A 20,251-nucleotide genomic window follows, 5' to 3' on the forward strand; every position below is an offset into this window, starting at 1 on the left:
ACTTGCATCTGGTGATGTTCTAGCCTCTACCCCTCGTGATGTGAAGTCTTCTACATTAAGAGGTAGTCCTGGAGTGATTTATCCCTTGGAGTTGAGCTTCTTCCAGGGTTATGACATCCAGGCTACTCATTCTACCCCTTTGAAACCATATTTGATTACGTTGGAGACTGGACTGTGATAACAAAATTAGAGAGCTCTCTAACCGATAAGTTTGAAAAGTCTTTATCTTCATTGGTTAAATTACAATGCCAAGTTGTCTCTCACTCTCTTTTGCTTAAGAAACATGGAGATAGAATGACAGTATGTGAATCTCAGTGTAAAAAATTATTAGATAATGATCTGTCTCTGCAGAGATACTAGTAACTTATATAAAAGATTAGAAAATATGGAAAATTATGCAAGGAGATTAAATTTATGATTTTTGAATTTTCCAAAGTCCTCTTACGTTTCTCCTCTGGATATGATAAAAAAGTACTATTTGGAATGCCTTAAGGTTGCTCCTGAATCAATTCCTCCAATAACTAAAGTGTTTTATTTATCATCTCAAGAAGAGTCTGGCCCTGAACCAAGTGTTTCAGGGCAGGTTGATAGACCTTCTGATACATTAAATCTTACAGAATTTTAACAAAGGTCTCAAGAAGAAATTTCAACTAGAACCACTTTGGTGGTAACATATGCACTACAACCGGATAAGATTTGGACTCTTAATTTTTCGACAGAATTTTTTTATTTTTAAGCCAGAACATATCGATATTTCCAGATGTATCTAAACCTACTCCGAAGAGGTGTAAGCTTTGTATGGATAAGAGACAAAGAGCGATTGATCTTGGGGCAACGTTGCGCTGATGGTGGACCCTTTGCCCGAGGTGGGGTTGACGCTACCCGCAGGGCAAGCCCTATGGGTCCCTACCGTCGTGTGGGGGAGTAGGCTAGGAGATGAAGGCCAATACCAACTCACGTTCCCTTTAGGTTGAGTCCTCAGGTGCCAGGACTGGATGGACTTAGGTGGGCCTCCGTGTGACGACTCCTAGCGGATGTAGACAAGGGTATACCAACAGAGGTATTGGAGGGCTGAGGATGGTCCGGATTAGGCAGGGTTCCAAAGACCCAGACGCCAACAGTACAAGGAGAGCAGGGGGCATCCAGGTAAAGATAGGTCAAAGTCTGAGAGGCCAGGTCCAGGTCAGTAGGAAACAAGGAGCATCCAAGGCAAGCTGTAATCAGGGCAGGCGGCAGGAAGGCACAGTACCGGAAGCAGAGCTGAGGTCAGAGCCAGGAGATCACATCAAATGAAGCAGGGGTCAATACCAGAGAATCAGTCCAAGCATAGTCCAGACAAAGCAGGGGTCAATACCAGAGAATCAGTCCAAGCGTAGCCAGACGAAGCAGGGGTCAATACCAGAGAATCAGTCCAAGCGTAGCCAGACGAAGCAGGGGTCAATACCAGAAAATCAGTCCAAGCATATGAGGAGCAGACGAGAGAACAAGCAGGAATAGGAACCAGGAACAACGACAGAAACAGGAACCAGGAATGAGCAACAAGTACACGAGCAATCATGGAGACCTGTTGCCAAGGCAGGGAACAAGTGGCTAGGCCCTGCCTTTTATACAGAGGCCCAGTGATGTCATCATCTGGGGCCACGAGCTACTTTCCCTCTGCGGCCCCTTTAAGAGAGCGCAAGTTGCGTGCGCACCTAAGCCAGAGCCCGGAGGAAGCAGGGCGGCGGCGGCACTCCGTGGCCTGTGTGGGGAGGCCTGCTGGGCGCAAGGAGGAACCGCACAGGAGTCAGAAGTGGCAGTGGTAGCTGCAGGCGCTTGGGGATGGAGGCGACTGCCCACCGCCGCAAGTGAAGGTGAACCGGAGCTGGCAGCTGGATTCCTGGTATGAGTGGGCCTAGCATGGCTCGGACGTGTAACAACTTTTGTTTTAAAATTTCCTTGTAGGTCTTTGATTAAGTTCGCTGGTGTTAGATTTGTCTTCTTTGAACCAGAGCAATTGGAAGGCTTTCTCCAAAATAGAAATTTTCCTCAGTCTATTTTGAGTACTAGTTCCCTATAGATAAAAAAGGATTCTCTTAAATATTATCTTGCGGTAGAAAATTTCCTCTAGTTGTTTCCTGCTTAAATCTTCCCCTTTTATGAGGTCTAAAGTGAAGATTATACATTTTTTTCTATTTTCTTTGATTTTTCTGTATTCACTTTTTTTGCATCGTTACTTGAAAAAGTAAACTTTGAAAATTAATAAGGAGAAAGTAAAAAAAAAAAAATCACCTACCGTAATTTGCTATTACATTTTCAGTCATTTGAAAACAAATTTACCCATGAATCAATTTTTTTGGCTTCAGAGACTATGCTCTACCACCAGAGTTTATAAGCATCAGGCTCAATTGATGGCTGCCAATTTTTTGGACAGAGGGCATCCAGTGGCCTGTGTGAAGAGGGCTTTATATGGAGTCTTTTTGCAAATCCTATTTTATTGTTACTACCAAAAATAAAGGAACCTTTAGAAAAGCTTTAGTGTGTTATATCATTTTCTGCTCAGACCAATGCCATATCATTTTACAATGTTGACCAGTCCTCTCAGTACATGCTATGTTTAGAATTCCTCTGATGTTTGCATTTAAGCGCACGTAACCTGAGAGATTTACTGGTGCGTTCATATGTCACTGAAGATGCGATTTGTACTTCGCATGCTATGGTCCAAATGCACGAAGGGTTCATGAGATTTAATCATGGATGTTTGACGTTATCAAGCAATTACTGGTGCATGTTACTGTTTCTAAATAGGGCCATTTTGTTACATTATATATTCAGTTGCACTTCTATAGCAGTGATATATTTCATTTTGTGTCCTTGTGCCTTATTGTGTATTAGCAAGATCGTTCACTTTTTCCAGACTAGATTTACTGAACATCTGTAGTTGTGTTAAGAATAATCGTTTGACAGCCCCTATTGTTCAACATTATATAGATCTGAAACATACGTGTGAATCATTGAGATGGGGTATTCTTGACACCTTGAAACCTTCCATTCGCAGGTATGATCTGGACTTACAACTATTCCGTCTGGAGCAGAAATAGATAAATTCTCTAAAGACTGTTAGGTCCACATGGTCTCAATCAAGAAATTAATTGGTCAATATTTAATTTATCATGTATCAGCATGGTCGTTTGCAGACACATTTTTTATGCCTTGTTGAATCATCCTATGATTGGGCTTGGGTGATAATGTGATTTTTGTCGCCATGTTTGAACAACTCTTTAAAAAGAACTTTTCATTCATTGCTGCTTTTGTCAGTCTTTTGTGCAGGTTTCTTGATGAAGATTAATGTCAAAATATGAATGTGAAATCTCAGTGGGATCCATGGGGCTTGCGGTGTGAAGTCTTCAATGCATTGAACAGTATTTTGATTCACTGAAAGCACTTTGTGTGCCTGGAGACATCTTCTTAGATACAAGATAGTAATTTTGTTTTTTTGACTTGTCTGACATTGTGGGTATGATTTGTAAACCTTGTTTGCACATTATTTTTAAGTGGTGTTTTTTGAAACTGTTCACTAACAAGAAAACAAAAAAGACTGTCATATGATAACATGGGGTAGAGTCTTTCACTTACAAACTTTATGGTGAAGCTCCAGGTTTGATGCCTTAATTATACACAAAAATATATTTGTTAGTATTTAAATGTGATTAATTTTGTACTCACACTGTTTGATATTGTGTTTGTATCATTACGTGATACATTTGCTCCTGAGGAATTGCACACTCCTGCTTCCCTATATAGGTCTCAAGGCTATAGGTATTCTGCTCCTGCTCCTCTACAGGTCTCATGACTGACGACTCACAGCTCTTTGTACAAGACATAGAGTTGCTTGCTGCAGCTTCGTAGAAGATTTCTCTACAATGCACCCCATTAAGTTGAGACGACAATTCAAGATTTACATAGAATCATAATACGGCCAAGGTTGGCAATGAGTAAACATGTTTAATATTATAGTAGTGTAGAATTCTTACTTGAGTGGAAGCGAGGTGGGAGTGATCCACTAGAATGCATACTGTTAAAAAATGTAAACAAAATGCAAAATTAATTCTGAAACTGTATTTCCAGCATTCAATCTATTAACTCCATGTAAAACAATCAAGACCAGTAATTCCACTGTATGATCACTGATCTGCAGACTGCAAGTTGCAAGTGGAATTGCAAGCTTACCCTGGATGCACTAAGCCGCAATGCTTTGTCACAAGAGGGGTTACACTATCATGGGGGGGATGTCACCAAGATAGTGGGACCCCTTCTCCCAAAAAGCATTGTGGCTGTATGGTGCATACTTTTGTGTCAACACTACACAAAAGAACGCAGTGTGATGGTGGCCCCAACCTCATGGGACCACAATTGTCTTAAAGGGCTGCTGGCCCAAAAAATAAAAGTCGCGACAAATGGGGAGGTTGAATGGGGGTCAGTTCTGACCCATGTGTCCGAGCTCTGATCCCGAGACTTTACTCCAGTCACATATCTGGGGCAAGGTCAGGTCAGTGCCATTTTGGAAAATGGTGCCGACCAGGCTAGGTGCATCCTCGCTCCCGGCCGTGACGCGGGATCCATTGGAAGATACAGGGTAGGGTGGGGTGTGGGAGGTGGAGTGAGGACCTTCTGAAAAATTTACTAGGGCTAAGAATCCTAAAATTAAGACCCTAATTTCATTAGGCTTCTAAATTTATGATCCTATAAAGTAGGTGGCTACAGGGTTACAGTTAGGGCAGGTAAACAGAATTAGGAACTTAGCATTGATTTTCAGGACTAGGTATCTAACTTAGGCCTAGATTTATCATTTTGCTATAAAATTTGTTAGAGAGAGAGGGAGGGTGAGAGGGAGAGAGAGTCTCTTCATAAGGCTGTCATAAGTAAACTATTTATACCACTGTAAGAGGTGCAACTAGAAACGCGTGGTGAAGGTTTGGTGGTGGGCTAGGTTTTGGGGAATAGTTTTACAAACACAGAGGTACAAACAGCACAGTAGACAACAGTGAAAATTTTATGTGATTTGGAATGAAGAAAGATACACAAAGATGAGATTTGTACATGTACTCTCGACCTAGCTTGATAGCAGCTAGTAAATCTTTACTGATGGTAACTGTGTTATTCATACCTCTGACTGTGCATGTACAACTGCCCCCCAAAACCTAGCCCACCACCAAAACCTCACCCCAAGTTCAGAATGCCCCTTCTTACAGTGGTATAAAAAGTTCACTAATATGTGCCTCCCCAGATTCTCTCTTTCCCCTCCCTTCCCCCCTCCCTGCCCAAAATGAGATTAGCAATATTTATTGCAAATCCCGTTTTGGCCGTAACACACAGCTATTGCAGGCATAACGCCAGGAAAAAAGGTGTTTCCATTAAATCCCGCGATAGCATGCATTATGTTATTGTACACAACATTAAGCACCCCTCATTTTCATTTCCTCCCAAACCCCTCCCACTTGACTAAATTTTTAAAATTTGCATATGCATCTCGCCATGCGTTATTGCTTGCGTTATGGCGCTCTCCTAGGACAAGCAGGATGGTAGTCCTCACATATGGGTGACATCATCAGATGGAGCCCAGCCTGCTGCTATCCACAAGTCCACCCAAGGTCCCCCTTCAGTCTCTTCTTTTCCGCGGTGCAGTAGCCTCACTGTTGTGGAGCTCCAAACCCTTGAAACATTTTTTTTGCGGTATTTTCGGGGATTTTTCTGCGTTGGGTCCCCCTTCGCATTCAGTTCCTCTGGTAGGTACCCTTGGCTTTTGCCTTTGCTATTTGCGGGTGATTCCCGACTCCTGCTTCTGGGTCCCCATCGGTCATCAACCGCACGCCGGCCTCCTTTTCAATGGTGTCGTTGAGTTTTTGGCGGTGCCCCCAGTGCCCGCGGACCATGTCCATCATGGATCCGCATGAGGTATGTATCCTCTGCCTGGGGACTTCGTACAACATCCAAGGGTGTTTGTGCGATCAAATGACCCCCAAAGGACGTCGTGCTTGCCTGGATAAAATGGAGAAGCTTTTTGGCTCTCGAAAACCCTCCACTTCGATGTCGGTATCTTCCACGCCTAAGGACTACAGGAAACCATGCCTGTCCCTTCCCCTGGCGGTCCCGCTCTCCATTACCCCTCAGGGTCATCATCATCCTCGGTGCCAGGGAAAGACCAGGTCGAGTGCCGGAATCCCAGGAAGCATCAGCACCAGTCATCGTCCCCACACGGTTCCAGTTCTGAAGTGGCATCGGCGGCTGGAAGCCCCATCCTCTGGTACCCCCGGTAGCCCACTGGCAATGGTGCTGGGCACTGAACCCCTCATGATTCCTCCGAGGGTGTGCTGGCGATGCCTCGTCCCCCTCCTTCAGTCCTTACCACACAGGACTTGCAGGAGGAGTTGGACCGCAGGGTGCAATCAGTGGTGCTCAAAGTGCTTCAGAGTATCGAGCTGCCGGTGCCACCGGCCCCCATACTGGTGCCTGAGCCTCTGCCTTCAATGCTCGCGCACCTGCTGGAGCATCTGGACGTTCTTGGCGCCCTGCAACCAGTGTCCAAGAGGCCTCCAATGCCTCCTCGGCCACCGATTCCCTCCACCGGAGCGATCCCAATTCCCGGGTTCTCCGAGGAGGATGAGGCCGTGGGAACCGGGCACCCATGCCCACGGTTCCCCAAGCTGCTGCCGGTTGCCCCCAGCATACCACAGTCAATGCCCCTTCGATGCCCATGGGTCCATCGATGCCATCAGTGCTCCCACGGCCCTCCATGCATTTGGGGCTCAGGCTTGGCACCCCGCCCGGTCCCCACCCTCGGACTCGTGAGGAGGAGGGCCCCTATGATCCGTGGGGCGATGACTCCTCAAATGCATCGTCCGAGTTCTCCGCCGACCACCTCTCGGAGCCTTCCCCTCCGGAGGAAAAGCATTGCTCCTCGCCTGAAGATCTGTCATTCGCCAGTTTTGTAAGAGCCATGGCTGACGCCATCCACTTCCAGCTCCTGTCAGAGGAGTATACCCGTCATAAGATGCTGGAGGTGCTCCAGTTCATCGATGCCCAAAAAGAGATCATGGTGGTGCCAGTCCACGATATCTTTAAGGAGTTCCTCCTCCACATGTGGTAACATCCAGTGTTGGTTGCCCCAGTGAACCGGAAGGCTGATGCAACTTATCTGGTCCAAAAGGCTTTGGGCTTTGAACGGTGGCACTTACCCCACCAGTCCGCGGCAAGCCATTCATGGACCTGTTCACCTCTCCCCATAATCACAAGGTGAGCATGTTCTGCTCCCTGATTCCTGAGAAGGACCACCTGGCCTGTGACATTCTCCCTTCACCGGGGACAAGGTCTCATGTACGCGTACCCCCCTATTCTGTTTCTCTCGAGGACTGATGAAGCTGCGAGAGGATGGGGACCATGATCCTGGTGGCACTCTCCTAGCCAAGGACCTGTCTATGAGCGTACCTGTTCCGCTGGGGATGGCTCCCGACCTCTTTTTGCAGAACCAGGGCACCCTGCACCACCCGAATCTCCAGGTCCTGGCCCTCATGGCGTGGATGTTGAGTGCATGATCTTCCAGCCCATGCAGTTCTCAGATGGGGTCTCCAGGGTCTTGATTGAATGTGTCTTACAGCTTAAAGTGGAAGCATTTCTCCAGCTGGTGTGAGGGCCATGGACTGGACCCCTTCTACCTGCTCCCCTGCTTGCTGGATTATCTGTGGCACCTGTCCGAGTACACCTCAGTGCCCTCAGCACCTACCACCAGGGTATTACCGGAGCGCCCATTTCAGTCCAGCCGCTGGTCAGGCATTTCATGTGGGACCTGCTTCAGCTCAAGCCCCCTCGTCGCCCGCCAGCGTCCTCGTGGGATCTCAACGTCATCCTGTCGAGGCTCATGTGGCAGCCTCTCAAATCCTGTGACCTGAAGTTCCTCACCTGGAAAGTCTAGGTGGCGATCACTTCCGCTCGCAAGGTTAGTGAGATCAAAGCCCTGGTTACGTACGCTCCCTACAAGAAATTCTTCCATGATCGTGTGGTGCTGCACACGCATCCAAAATTTCTGCCGACGGTGGTGACTGCTTTCCACATCAACCAGGCAATTATCTTTCCCACGTTCTTCCCACAGTCTCATTCTCACCCAGAGGAATGTGCCCTTCACACCCTGGACTGCAAGCGGGTGCTCACTTTCTACTTGGACCATACAGCGAGCCACAGACAGTCCACCCAGCTCTTTGTGATTTTGACACCAACAAGATGGGAGCAGCAGTGGGGAAGCAAACCTTGTCCAACTGGCTAGCGAGCAGGCAGGCCTTCAGCTGGCTGGCAGGGTGAGAGCTCACTCATCTGCGTGCTGTCCCCATTGCCGAAATCTGCAGGGCCACGACCTGGAGTTCTCTACACACATTCGTGGTGCTCTACTGTCTTGACATGGTTAGTTGCCAGGACTGCGCTTTTGGCCAGTCTGTCCTCCACAAGCTATTCCAGTCCTGAACCCAATTGTTCTCATTGTGCTCTCTATGGGGCCAGACTGTCTCTGTTTCCTACAGCGCCGCAGTTATGTTGTGCCCGTTGGCACCTTGTTCGGCCACTATGGGTCCCTCTGATCACAGGGGGCAGTCTGGAGCTCTGTAATCACCCACATATGAGGATTACCATCTTGCTTGTCCTAGGAGAAAGCACAGTTGCTTACCTGTTGCTATGTTATGAGACTGAAGGGGGACCTCGTGTAGACGTGTGGATAGCAGGCTGGGCATGCTCAGTCTGCCAGTCAGTTTCTAGAAACTTTGACACAAGTTTTCCGTGCCGGGCTCCATCTGATGATGTCACCCACATGTGAGGACTAACATCCTGCTGTCCTAGGAGAACACCTGTTATAGGTAAGCAACTGCCCTAACGTCCACAATAACGCCATTTGAAAAATGACCCTGTAGGCAAATGAAATTTAGGGCTGCTGTTATGAACAAAAGTTTTAGAAACCTAAATACATGTGAATTTTTAACTGAAAACTTAAGCCAAGAGTTCAGATGAAAAAAGATGCCAATTTTAGGGACTTAACTTAGGAGTCTAAATTTAAGGGCTCAGCTTTTTTTTTTTTAATATCGGCTTCTGAGCTCCTATATTTAGGATCCTAAGTTAAGACCCTATTTTCAGTTGAACTTAGAAGCCTAAGTTTTCAGCTGAACATTCACATAAATTTAAGTCACTAAAACTTAGGTTCATAATTTAAACCTACTATTCATTTGTCTACATTTAGATGCCTAGTTCTGAAAATCATTGCTATGCTGCTAACTTTTTCCCCTCCCTATTTATTAATTTTATTTATTTATTTATTTTTATACCGTCGTTCTATTACATAAACAATGGTTCACAGAATTCACATTCACAAATTACAATAAAATAAAAATAAAACCAAATACATAAAATCGAAGACAGTTATTCTAATTCAACCTTTACTCATACTATATCTCAGACTGCTCTCCTCATTTTATCTAATCAGTTTTGAAAGCCATTCTAAATAGCCAAGTTTTTAATCCTTTTTAAAAAATGTTTTGATCTTTTTGAATTCTTAAATCTTTAGCTAGCAATGTGGCACATTTAAAACTAATCTGAGAAAGTTCTTCTTCACTCAACGCACAATTAAACTCTGGAATTTGTTGCCAGAGGATGTGGTTAGCTGTGTTTAAAAAAGGATTGGATAACTTCTTGGAGGAGAAGTCCATTACCTGCTATTAATTAAGTTAACTTAGAAAATAGCCACTGCTATTACTAGCAACGGTAACATGGAATAGACTTAGGGGCGGATTTTCAGAGCCCTGCTCGCCTAAATCCGCCCAAAACCGGGCGGATTTAGGCGAGCAGGGCCCTGCGCGCCAGGAAGCCTATTTTACATAGGCCTACCGGCGCGCGCAGAGCCCCGGGACTCGCGTAAGTCCCGGGGTTCTCCGAGGGGGGCGTGTCCTTGTGCTTTATTGTGTATTAGCAAGATCGTTCACTTTTTCCAGACTAGATTTACTGAACATCTGTAGTTGTGTTAAGAATAATCGTTTGACAGCCCCTATTGTCGGGGCGGGCCCGGTCGTCGTGGCGTTTTGGGGGCGGGTACGGGGGCGTGGCTAAGGCCCGGGGCGGTCCGGGGGCGTGGCCGCGCCCTCCGTACCCGCCCCAGGTCGCGGCCCGGCGCGCAAGAGGCCCGCTGGTGCGCGGGGATTGCGTAAATCCCCCGACAAAGGTAAGGGGGGGGTTTAGACAGGGCCGGGCGGGTGGGTTAGGTAGGGGAAGGGAGGGGAAGGTGAGGGGAGGGCAAAGGAAAGTTCCCTCCGAGGCCGTTCCGATTTCGGAGCGGCCTCGGAGGGAATGGGGGTAGGCTGCGCGGCTCGGCGCGCGCCGGCTATACAAAATCCATAGCCTTGCGCGCGCAGATCCAGGTTTTTAGCAGATACGCGCGGCTCCGCGCGTATCTACTAAAATCCAGCGTACTTTTGTTTGCGCCTGGAGCGCAAACAAAAGTAGGATATTCGCGCTCCTTTTAAAATCCGCCCCTTAGTTTTTGGGTATTTGCCAGGTTCTTGTGGCCTGGATTGGCCACTGTTGGAAACAGGATGCTGGGTTTGATGGACCCTTGGTCTGACCCAGTATGGCATGTTCTTATGTTCTTAACAGGAGAATACTGCTTGTGTTTGTTCTTATCACCAATGAGTGGGTGGATTTGCAAGCAAATCTTGCTGCAAAGAGCGCAAAGCAGGAGCAGACACATAAGGGATAAGAGATTTGCCAGGTACTGGGGATCTCCTTTGAGTAATGCCTTAAAAACTTAGCATGGAATTTTAATTCTGATTCTGTAATTAATTAGTAAACAATGAAGCTCAATTAATAATGGGGTAACAGTAGTTTTTAGCACTGAACAGAAGTTTAGTGGCAGTATTTTGAATCAGTTGCAGACGTCTAAGCAATGTATCTTCATATACTGTCCTTTAAGAGAACTTTAGAGCTTAAGCTAAGCTTCAGTCTCTTTTGCTTCTCTTGTCTGTTGCAGCAGTCTGCCCTCTTTTATCCTTAACTGCTCTTAGACAGGTCAAAATCCACTTATAGCACCCATTTTGTATGACTTTGCCTAGTTTAACCTAGGCAGGTAGAGAAGAGGTTTGAAGGTTTGGACCTCATACTCCACAGAATCATCTCTAGGAATCCTTTCTGACTTTGACATTAGACTTCTCTACCTCTTTGTTTCCTTTTCCTTTGAGCTAAATCAGAGCTTAGGGGCGGATTTTCAGAGCCCTGCTCGCCTAAATCCGCCCAAAACCGGGTGGATTTAGGCGAGCAGGGCCCTGCGTGCCGGGAAGCCTATTTTACATAGGCCTACCGGCGTGCGCAGAGCCCCGGGACTCGCGTAAGTCCCGGGGTTCTCCGAGGGGGGCGTGTCGGGGGCGGGCCCGGTCATCGCGGCGTTTCGGGGGCGTGTCGGCAGCGTTTTGGGGGCGGGTACGGGGGCATGGCTACAGCCCGGGGCGGTCCGGGGGCGTGGCTACGCCCTCCGTACCCACCCCCAGGTCGCGGCCCGGCGCGCAAGAGGCCCGCTGGTGCGTGGGGATTTACGCCTCCCGGAGGAAGGCGTAAATCCCCCGACAAAGGTAAGGGGGGGGTTTAGACAGGGCCGGGCGGGTGGGTTAGGTAGGGGAAGGGAGGGGAAGGTGTGGGGAGGGCAAAGGAAAGTTCCCTCCGAGGCCGCTCCGATTTCGGAGCGGCCTTGGAGGGAACGGGGGTAGGCTGCGCGGCTCGGCGCGCGCCGGCTATACAAAATCCATAGCCTTGTGCGCGCCGATCCAGGTTTTTAGCAGATACGCGCGGCTCCGCACGTATCTACTAAAATCCAGCGTACTTTTGTTTGCGCCTGGAGCGCAAACAAAAGTAGGCTATTCGCGCTCCTTTTAAAATCCACCCCTTAGTGTTGTTTGCTACTTTGTAGTTTACCTTCCTGCTAGTCTTCTTCCTTCCTCTGAAAATCCTGTCACAGAATGAAGGGTGAATAATTTGAAGATATGCTGGATGTATGTATCAGATGGATACTCATCTTGCCTTTTGAAGGATTACTGGCATGTTGCATCCTACCCCCCCCCCCCCTTCTGTTATATTGTATTGTTTATTTAAAGACCCCATACTCATACAGCAAACAAGTTTATGATCCACCATGTTCATACAGCTACTGACTTTAAGAAACTCAACAAACCTTTCTGTGTTGGCCCTAGAAGCAGGTGCCCCGAGCACAATCTTGTTCACTCTTGATGAAGGGAAAGTGTTTGAACTATAATGTGAGCTGACTGGTTGGGGTAGCGGTTTCTGTGGACCTGCTGGGAACAGAAGAAAGGTGTCTTACCTTCATTGTCCTGCATACACCTGTAAACAATTATTCTTAGAGTTTGCAAGAGAAGCAAGCATAGATAGCACTGTTAAAACTGCAGTGCTAGAAAAGGCAATTTCTATAAACAGCAAACAGAAATATAGCTTAGCAGCACTACCCAACTCACTGGGGAGCTACTGGACTCTTGAAAACTTTCATTTAAAGACTGCAGTAATTCAGTGTATTGATCATCAGTCCTGTAAGGTCAAGGGTCAAGACTGAAATCCCAACACAATTAATGGAACTTTTCTTTCATAGATCAAGAGTTCATATCTAGTTATGGAGAGGTGCTATTAATTATTTTTTTGCCATAAAATGTCACTTTTAACTAAAGACTAACAGGTGAATTTTCAAACATTGCAAGCGTAAAAATTAGCACTTGTATGCCTAAAATAGCAAATACACAGATACATGCTTTTTTCAAAACGTCTGTGAGTAACTGTGCATGTAAGAATGGGGCATGTCAGGTGCATGCCAGGGTGAGGCCAACATATACATGCGTAAGTTGCTATTTTAAAACCTGTCAAAGTGACATGCACGTCTTTTTCTTGCATATATTTACTTCTGCTCGATGTCTGGTGTAATTGATCAAGCAGAAGTGAAAAAATGACTGGGTAGAGGAAATGGGTGCAATAGCGGGACTTCAGGCTGAAGAGCCAGGAAGATCTTCACGAGCTGTAGATGGACTAGGCGAACTGGTAGACTAAATAGCAAAACTGGTTATTTCACTGTCACGCACATGTTATAAAATACCCAAACTTATGCATGTAAAAGCCAACTTATGAGGGGTAAAATCATCACATTAACTCAATAAAAATCTACATGCACAACCTTGTAAAATTGGAAATATAAATATGCGAGTATATGAGCTGCGCACAGCTATCCAGCTAATTTCCAACTTATCTGGCTAAGCAGTGCCTTTCACAATTCTTAGACAGACAGATTTGAATGTATTTGGATAAGTAGAGACAAATGCTATATTCCAATTTATCTGGCTAAGTGGCAGCAGGCCTACATAGCTGAGTAATTCTGAAAAGAGCTTCTTGTCTGTCTAAGTAGCACTTTTCGGAACTATCCTGCTTTATGCTACTACTTAGCCGGATAAATCAGAGCTTGCATGACTCATGGTTTTTACATATGCGAGCATTTGTGCATACATGTGTACTCGTATTTTGTAACCTTTCCGTGCTGGTTATAAAATATAGTAGCAACTTTGTGCACCCATATAATCGTGTAAATGGATACACACACGCAGTTTGGAAAGTTATCCTCTTCGTGAATAAACTAGGTTCATGGTTTCTCGTTTATTCTCATCCTCAATACTCTGTGAATTTTTTTTAACTCTGTATGCAACCTCCATCTCCTTAACAATGCCTATCCTGAGCAGTCTAACCAAATCAGGAATTGCTGTGCCTCCTATACTCAGAGTTTCATGTAGGAAATATACTGATACATGCACAGCATGAATACAACACAAAGAGTCAAAGGGTAGACTCTATTAAGGAGCTTTGTAAAATCATGGAGTGTAACCATAATAAAAGTTGCATGCTTTTTATTCCCTTCAAACAATAAGCAATAAATTAGGCCAAAAAAAAGGAGAGCAGGAAATACAATCCAAAGGGGAAGTAATATAAACAAGAAGTAGCAAGTTGATATTTGAATACAACAGCTAGTCTAATATTGCAGATTTCCCAAATCCCTGCTGTAATACAACAGTGAGGTTCTGCTAATATCTTGGAACTAATCTGCTTCTATCATGTGTCCTTGAAATCTCCCAAGTGCTGAATGCTAGCCATAAACATGGCAAGACTTTCCAGTCAACCAGAGGGGGAGAAAACAACATGGCAGCAAAAATGAAAACTCAAAGACTAAAGGGTCTTACAAGGGTTCATTTCTAAATCAGGAGCTCAGACTACCCCAGTCCTATAATTGAACTATTATATTACTGTACTACCTCAATCCTATGACTTAGCCGTTATGTTCGAGGACAAGCAGGATGGCATTCCTCACACATAGGTGACATCATCCAGTGGAGGCCATTGCAGAACTTTGATCTCAAAGATTCTAGAGCTTGTGACATGCTCCACTGCACATGTGCAGCTTTATCCACCCAGCAAAAAGAATGTGAGAAGGAATTCAATGTCCACACATGATTCAGATAGAGTATATTTTTTTCAAAATGGCAACTCCACAGTATTATTATAACAGGAATCAGTACAAAGCGGGTCCCCCAACACGGACCCATGTTTCGCTGTGAGCCTGCGTCGGGAGGGACAGACAGAACTTTAATTTTTCTGGATGGTAAAACAAGAAATACATCACAAACCAGCAAATCAAGGAGGTGGACAACAAAAAGGCATGGTAACGGCATTTTTAAGATTATCAAGTTTTAAAGACATATCACAATTCAAAACAAACTAGCAAATTTTGACAGCCAATCAGGAGGTTCTAGCAGTCAGACGGGACAAACATTAACGCAGTAAGGACTAGCAGAAAAAACAGTAAAATAAAAGCGAAACTAAAGGTAGAAGGGGAAACAGAAACAAAAACTATTCTTTAATTATACGCTCCTCTGAGGTCCAATTTGGTAAATATCTTGGCCCCCTGGAGCCTGTCAAAAAGATCAGAGATTAATGGCATGGGGTAACGGTCCTTCTGGGTAATCTCATTTAAGCCACGATAATCTATGCATGGCCGGAGGGAACCGTCCTTTTTTCCCCACAAAAAAGAACCCTGCTCCAGTGGGAGATTTGGAAGGCTGAATGAAGCCTTTTGCCAAATTTTCTTGTATATATTCCGACATGGCTTTTGTCTCAGTCAGTGAAAGTGGGTAGACCCTTCCTCAGGGAGGCTCAGTGTTAGGCAATAAGTTTATAGCGCAATCAACTGAGCGGTGAGGCGGTCCACCGCTTTCTTCGAAAACACGTCCTTGAAGGAGGAGTACTGTGGCGGAAGACCCCGAGGGATGTTGTAGGAGCTAGGCAAGGCATCGGGGAGACAACCTCCAAGCACTTTTTATGGCAGGAGCTGCCCCACTGGGACAATTGTAGAGTGCTCCAATCGAATTGTGGAGTGTGTAGTTTTAACCATGGCAGTCCAAGAACAACCGGGTGTATAGCCTTATCCAGTACCAAAAACAAAATGGTCTACGTGTGCAGTGATTCAGTGCGAAGTTGAATGGGGACCGTGGAGAAGGTAATTTCACCTGGTAATGGTTCTCCATGGATAGAAGAAAGTAGTAACGGCGTAGGCATCTGGATGGTGGGAATCCAAAGGAGTTCCACGAGTTGTCTGAGGATAAAATGTCCACCGGCCCCGGAGTCCACTGGCCCCGGAGTGTGTGAAATTCCTGAGCGTCCGAATTAATTGAGACAAGCAGAGTCAACGGAGGAGAGGGTGCGGTCAGTCCTAGGAGTCAACTCCCAGTCCTCCGGCAGATCCTAGGCCTGGGAGTTTCCCGGATAGAGTGGACAGGAGGGTCATGACCCGGTTGACCACAATACATGCAAAGACCAGATCTTTGACGATGACGCTTCTCCTTACCGGATAGGTGGCTATGACCCATTTGCATCGGTTCTTCTTCCTCGGTGCTTGGTGTAGGAATGGTCTGGGTGGATGGCATTGTGCGAATGTGTGGAGCACCTGAAGACATTCTCTTGGATCCCCTGGCCTCATGCGAACGCTCACGAAGACAGCGGTCAATGCGACCGGCGAGGTCTATAAGAGAATCCAGCGCCTCAGGGAGTTCTCGTGCTGCCAATGCGTCCTTGATGTGTGAGCTTAGAACTTAGAGGAATATAGCACGCTGGCAGCCCAGGTCCCAGTGCAGTTCTGAGGAGAGAGTCCTAAACTCGATGACATAATCGGTCAGTGATCTGGAACCTTGTTGCAGATGCAGGAGCATAGATCCGGCGATTGTATTTGATTACCCCGGACGAAAGGCCGAGTGAAATAGGGCAAGGAAGCCCAGCAAGTCTTTGAGGATCGGATCCGTTCGCTCCCAAAGGGGCGATGCCCAGGCCAATGCTTTTCCATCCAGGAGGGATAAAATGTACATGATGTACTACATCATGTACATGATGTAGTACATCATGTACTACATCATGATGTACATGATGTAGTACATCATGTACATCATGTACATCATGTAGTTTTGAAAACTACATCAGGGAAATATGCAGGTTGTAAAGAAAAGTGCATGTTGCACTGGTTCAAGAAGCCCCTACACAACAAGGGGTCACCTGCAAAATGAGGGGGTGCCAGCAAGGGCACTGTTCGCCAGAACGGTGATGCATGTGAAGCAAGGTTTGGCTTGGTAGGGGTTGGGACGGAGTCCAGCCGATTGCTCAATTGATTTATGGCATTAGCCAAAGTCTCTAGTACCTTTTATTGTTCTATAATTCGCTGGGCCTGGCCAGGGATGGCCTGAATCACCGAGACCTGTGCCGGGTCCATGGACTGCAATCTGTTAGGATTTGTAGGTATGTGATCCCAGGGCCAAGGTGAGAGATGTTACTGCCCACAGGGAGGAGCCCTATAAGCCTCACCATTGGGAGGCGAGGTCTCAGCTGACGTCAGACACAGTTTAGATGACTAGAGTCTTTATTAAAGAAGTAGAGTGGCACTGCCCATGGAGCAGGGAGTGTAGGAGGAAGTCGCACAGACACAGAGGTGCCTTAGAGTCTGAGAAGTGGGGTATACCCAAGGAGGATACCTCAGTAGAGAAGATACAGCAATGGTCCGCAGAGCGGGGTACACCGAAGAGGGTCCCTCAGTAAAGATGAGATGGTAATGGTCCACTGAGCGTGGTACTCCGATGAGGGTTCCTCACTAGAGATGGTACGGTAGAGGTCCGCGGAGCGGGTTACACCAATGAGGATCCTCACTAGAGATGATATGGTAGTGGTCTGTGGAGCGGGGTACACCGATGAGGGTTCCTCACTAGAGATGATACAGCAGGTCCACAGAGCATAGTACTCACAGAAGCAATGGTTCCAGGAGAAGCCCTGGGGAACGGGGCAGGCAGCAGTCCAAGGCGCAAGGCCCTCTGAGGAGCAGATAGCCAGAGAAGAGGAAAGGGCCCCTGAGGAGCAGGACCCCAGGACATCTCACGCCGAAGAAGCAGGAACTGGAACGGGAAGTTCATAGTGAGCGAAGTGGATTCAGCAATGAGTGAACTCGTTGCCAAGTCGTAGGCAGACACGAACAGCTGGCTTAAGAGTCCAGGAAGAATGACGTCATCCAGGGGAACGCTCTCGAGGTTCCCGCTATGATGTGCTTAAGACTGGCCCGAGAGTGCGCGCGCCTATGGAAGTCCAAGAGCAAGATGGCGGTTTGCAGCGTCCACGCCGACCAGGGAGGCGCGGGAACAGGGGCATACAGGCCGGCAATAGCTGGTGGAGGCCGCCAATCCACCCAACGAAGTCAAAGCAGAGAAGCAAGAGGTGAGCAACAGCGGGCGCAGCCGTCTGCGACAGACAGACATAACAATCACAAGTACCTGACAAGTACCCAAACATTAAATAGATCTCAAACTAATTAATGACAGTTTATGGATTTTTCCTCTAGGAACTTATCTAAACCTTTATTAAAACCAGTTACACTAACTGCCGTAACCACATCCTCTGGCAAGGAATTCCAGAGCTTAACTATGCGCTGAGTGAAAAATAACTTTCTTTGATTTGTTTTAAATGAACAGCTTGCTAACTTCATTGAGTGCCCTCTAGTCCTTCTATTATCTGAGAGAGTAAATAACTGATTTACATTAACCCATTCAAGTCCTTTCATGATTTTGTAGACCTCTATCATATAGAAACATAGAAATGATGGCAGAAAAATACCAATCGGCATATCCAGTCTGCCCAGCAAGCTCCCACTCTTATTTTCCCATACTTATCTGTTTCACCGACCACCAAGTTCAGGGCCCTTGTTGGTAACTGTTTGATTCAAATTTCCTGCCACCCCTTGCCATTGATGCAGAGAGTAATGTTGGAGTTGCATCAAAGGTGACCATAAGGCTTAATGGTTAAGGGTAGTAACCACCGCATCAAGCAAGTTACACCGATGCTTGTTTACCCAGACTGCACAGATCAATGCCTTGTTGGATGTTGTCTGAATGTAAATCTTCTTTTCCACATTTCTCCCTGCCGTTGAAGCAGAGAGCTATGCTGTATATGCATTCAAATTGAAGTATCAGGCTTAATTGGTTTAGGGTAGTAACTGCCACAATAAGCAAGCTACCCCCATGCTTATTTGTTTACCCAGACTGTGTAGTTCAGTCCTTGTTGGTTGTTGTCTGAATGCAAATCCTCTTTTCTACCTTTCCCCCTTGCCGTTGTATCAGAGAGGAATGTTGGATTTGCATTAACTGTGTGAAGGCTTGTTAAGTAAGGGTAGTAATCACTAGGTATTAGCCTCCATTCCAGCAAGCTACCCCCATGGCTCTCCTCTTCATTCCCATCCTCTAGCCTTTATGGATCCACAGTGTTTATCCCATGCCCCTTTGAAATCCTTCATAGTTTTAGTCTTCACCACTTCCTCCAGACCATATGCCCCCTCAGTCGTCTCTTCTCCAAATTGAACAGTCCTAACCTCTTTAGCCTTTCCTCATAGGGGTGCCATTTCATGCCCCTTTGAGAGGTGGTGACCAGAATTGCACACAGTATTCAAAGTGTGGTCACACTATGGAGCAAGACAGAGGCATTATGATATCCACCATTTTACTTGCCATTCCCTTCTTAATAATTCCTAACATTCTGTTTGCTTTTTTGACCACCACAGCTCACTGAGCCGATGATTTCGATGTATTATCCACTTTGATGCCAAGATCTCTTTCTTGGATGGTAATTCCTAAGATAGAACTTAACATTATGTACCTACAGCAAGAGTTATTTTTCCCTATATGCATCACCTTGCACTTGTCCACATTAAATTTCATCTCCCATTTGGAAGCCCAATCTTCTAATCTCACAAGGTCCTCCTGCAATTTATCACAATCCGCTCGAGATTTAACTATTCTGCATAATTTTTTGTCATCCTCAAATTTGATCACCTCACTTGTCATATCCCTTTCCAGATCATTTATAAATATATTAAAAACCACCAGTCCAAGTACAGATCCCTGAGACACTCCACTGTTTACCTTGTTTCACTGTGAAAACAGACCATTTAATCTTACTCTCTGTTTCCTATCTTTTAACCAGTTTACAATCCACAAAAGGACATTGCCTCCTATCCCATGACTTTTTAGTTTTCTTAGAAGCCTCTCATGAGGGACTTGGTCGAACGTCTTCTGAAAATCCAAATACATCACATTACCGGTTCACCTTTGTCCACATAATTATTCACCCCTTCAAAAAAAAAATGTAGATGTGTGAAGCGAGGCTTCCCTTGGGTAAATCTATACTGGTTGTGTTTCATTAAACCATGTCTATCTCCATGTCTTCTCCTTTTTCAGTTATACCCCTCACAGTGTGTTCATTGGTTGACATGGTGGTCCTTGTCTATGTAGGTGGTATTTCCACTTCATATGCCACAAAGATCTTAGGTTGGTAAACTGGTTGTCTTTGGCAATAGGCTTTGATGCCTTTGTCAGGTTGGTGAACAGACTGCTCTTCGGGTCAGTCTAAACCTGATTTGATACCTCAGGGTTCCTGGGTCGGTGCAGAAGTCCTGTTTTTCAACAGGGGTTGGCTCTTGCAGCATTCTTTTTTCTTCTCTCAGCAGAAAGGCTTTCAGACTTCTTTCTCAAGATGTTCTCATCCTTGCCTGGAATCTAGGCTTGACAGAATAAGCAGTTTATTAAAATTTATGAATCGCCAATTGTACAAGACTCTAAGTAATTTATAATAACAACGT

The 20,251-nt window shown here is 46.0% G+C and overlaps 1 protein-coding gene across 2 annotated transcripts in view; it reads right to left on the minus strand.

The window, feature by feature from the left end:
• Positions 1-20,251, minus strand: part of LCP2 (lymphocyte cytosolic protein 2) — a 326,171-nt gene that overhangs the window by 35,397 nt on the left and 270,523 nt on the right. Inside the window, exons 16-17 of one of the 2 annotated variants that reach the window (XM_029583581.1) lie at positions 12,224-12,341; positions 4,014-4,054 (exon numbers count right to left, since the gene is read on the minus strand). In XM_029583581.1, coding sequence (XP_029439441.1) covers positions 4,014-4,054; positions 12,224-12,341 — 159 coding nt within the window. Of the gene's footprint in view, positions 1-4,013; positions 4,055-12,223; positions 12,345-20,251 lie in introns of both variants that reach the window. The other variant, XM_029583580.1, reaches the window with a different exon arrangement.

This window comes from Rhinatrema bivittatum, chromosome 18 (genome assembly GCF_901001135.1).
Source record: "Rhinatrema bivittatum chromosome 18, aRhiBiv1.1, whole genome shotgun sequence".
NCBI lineage: Eukaryota > Metazoa > Chordata > Amphibia > Gymnophiona > Rhinatrematidae > Rhinatrema > Rhinatrema bivittatum.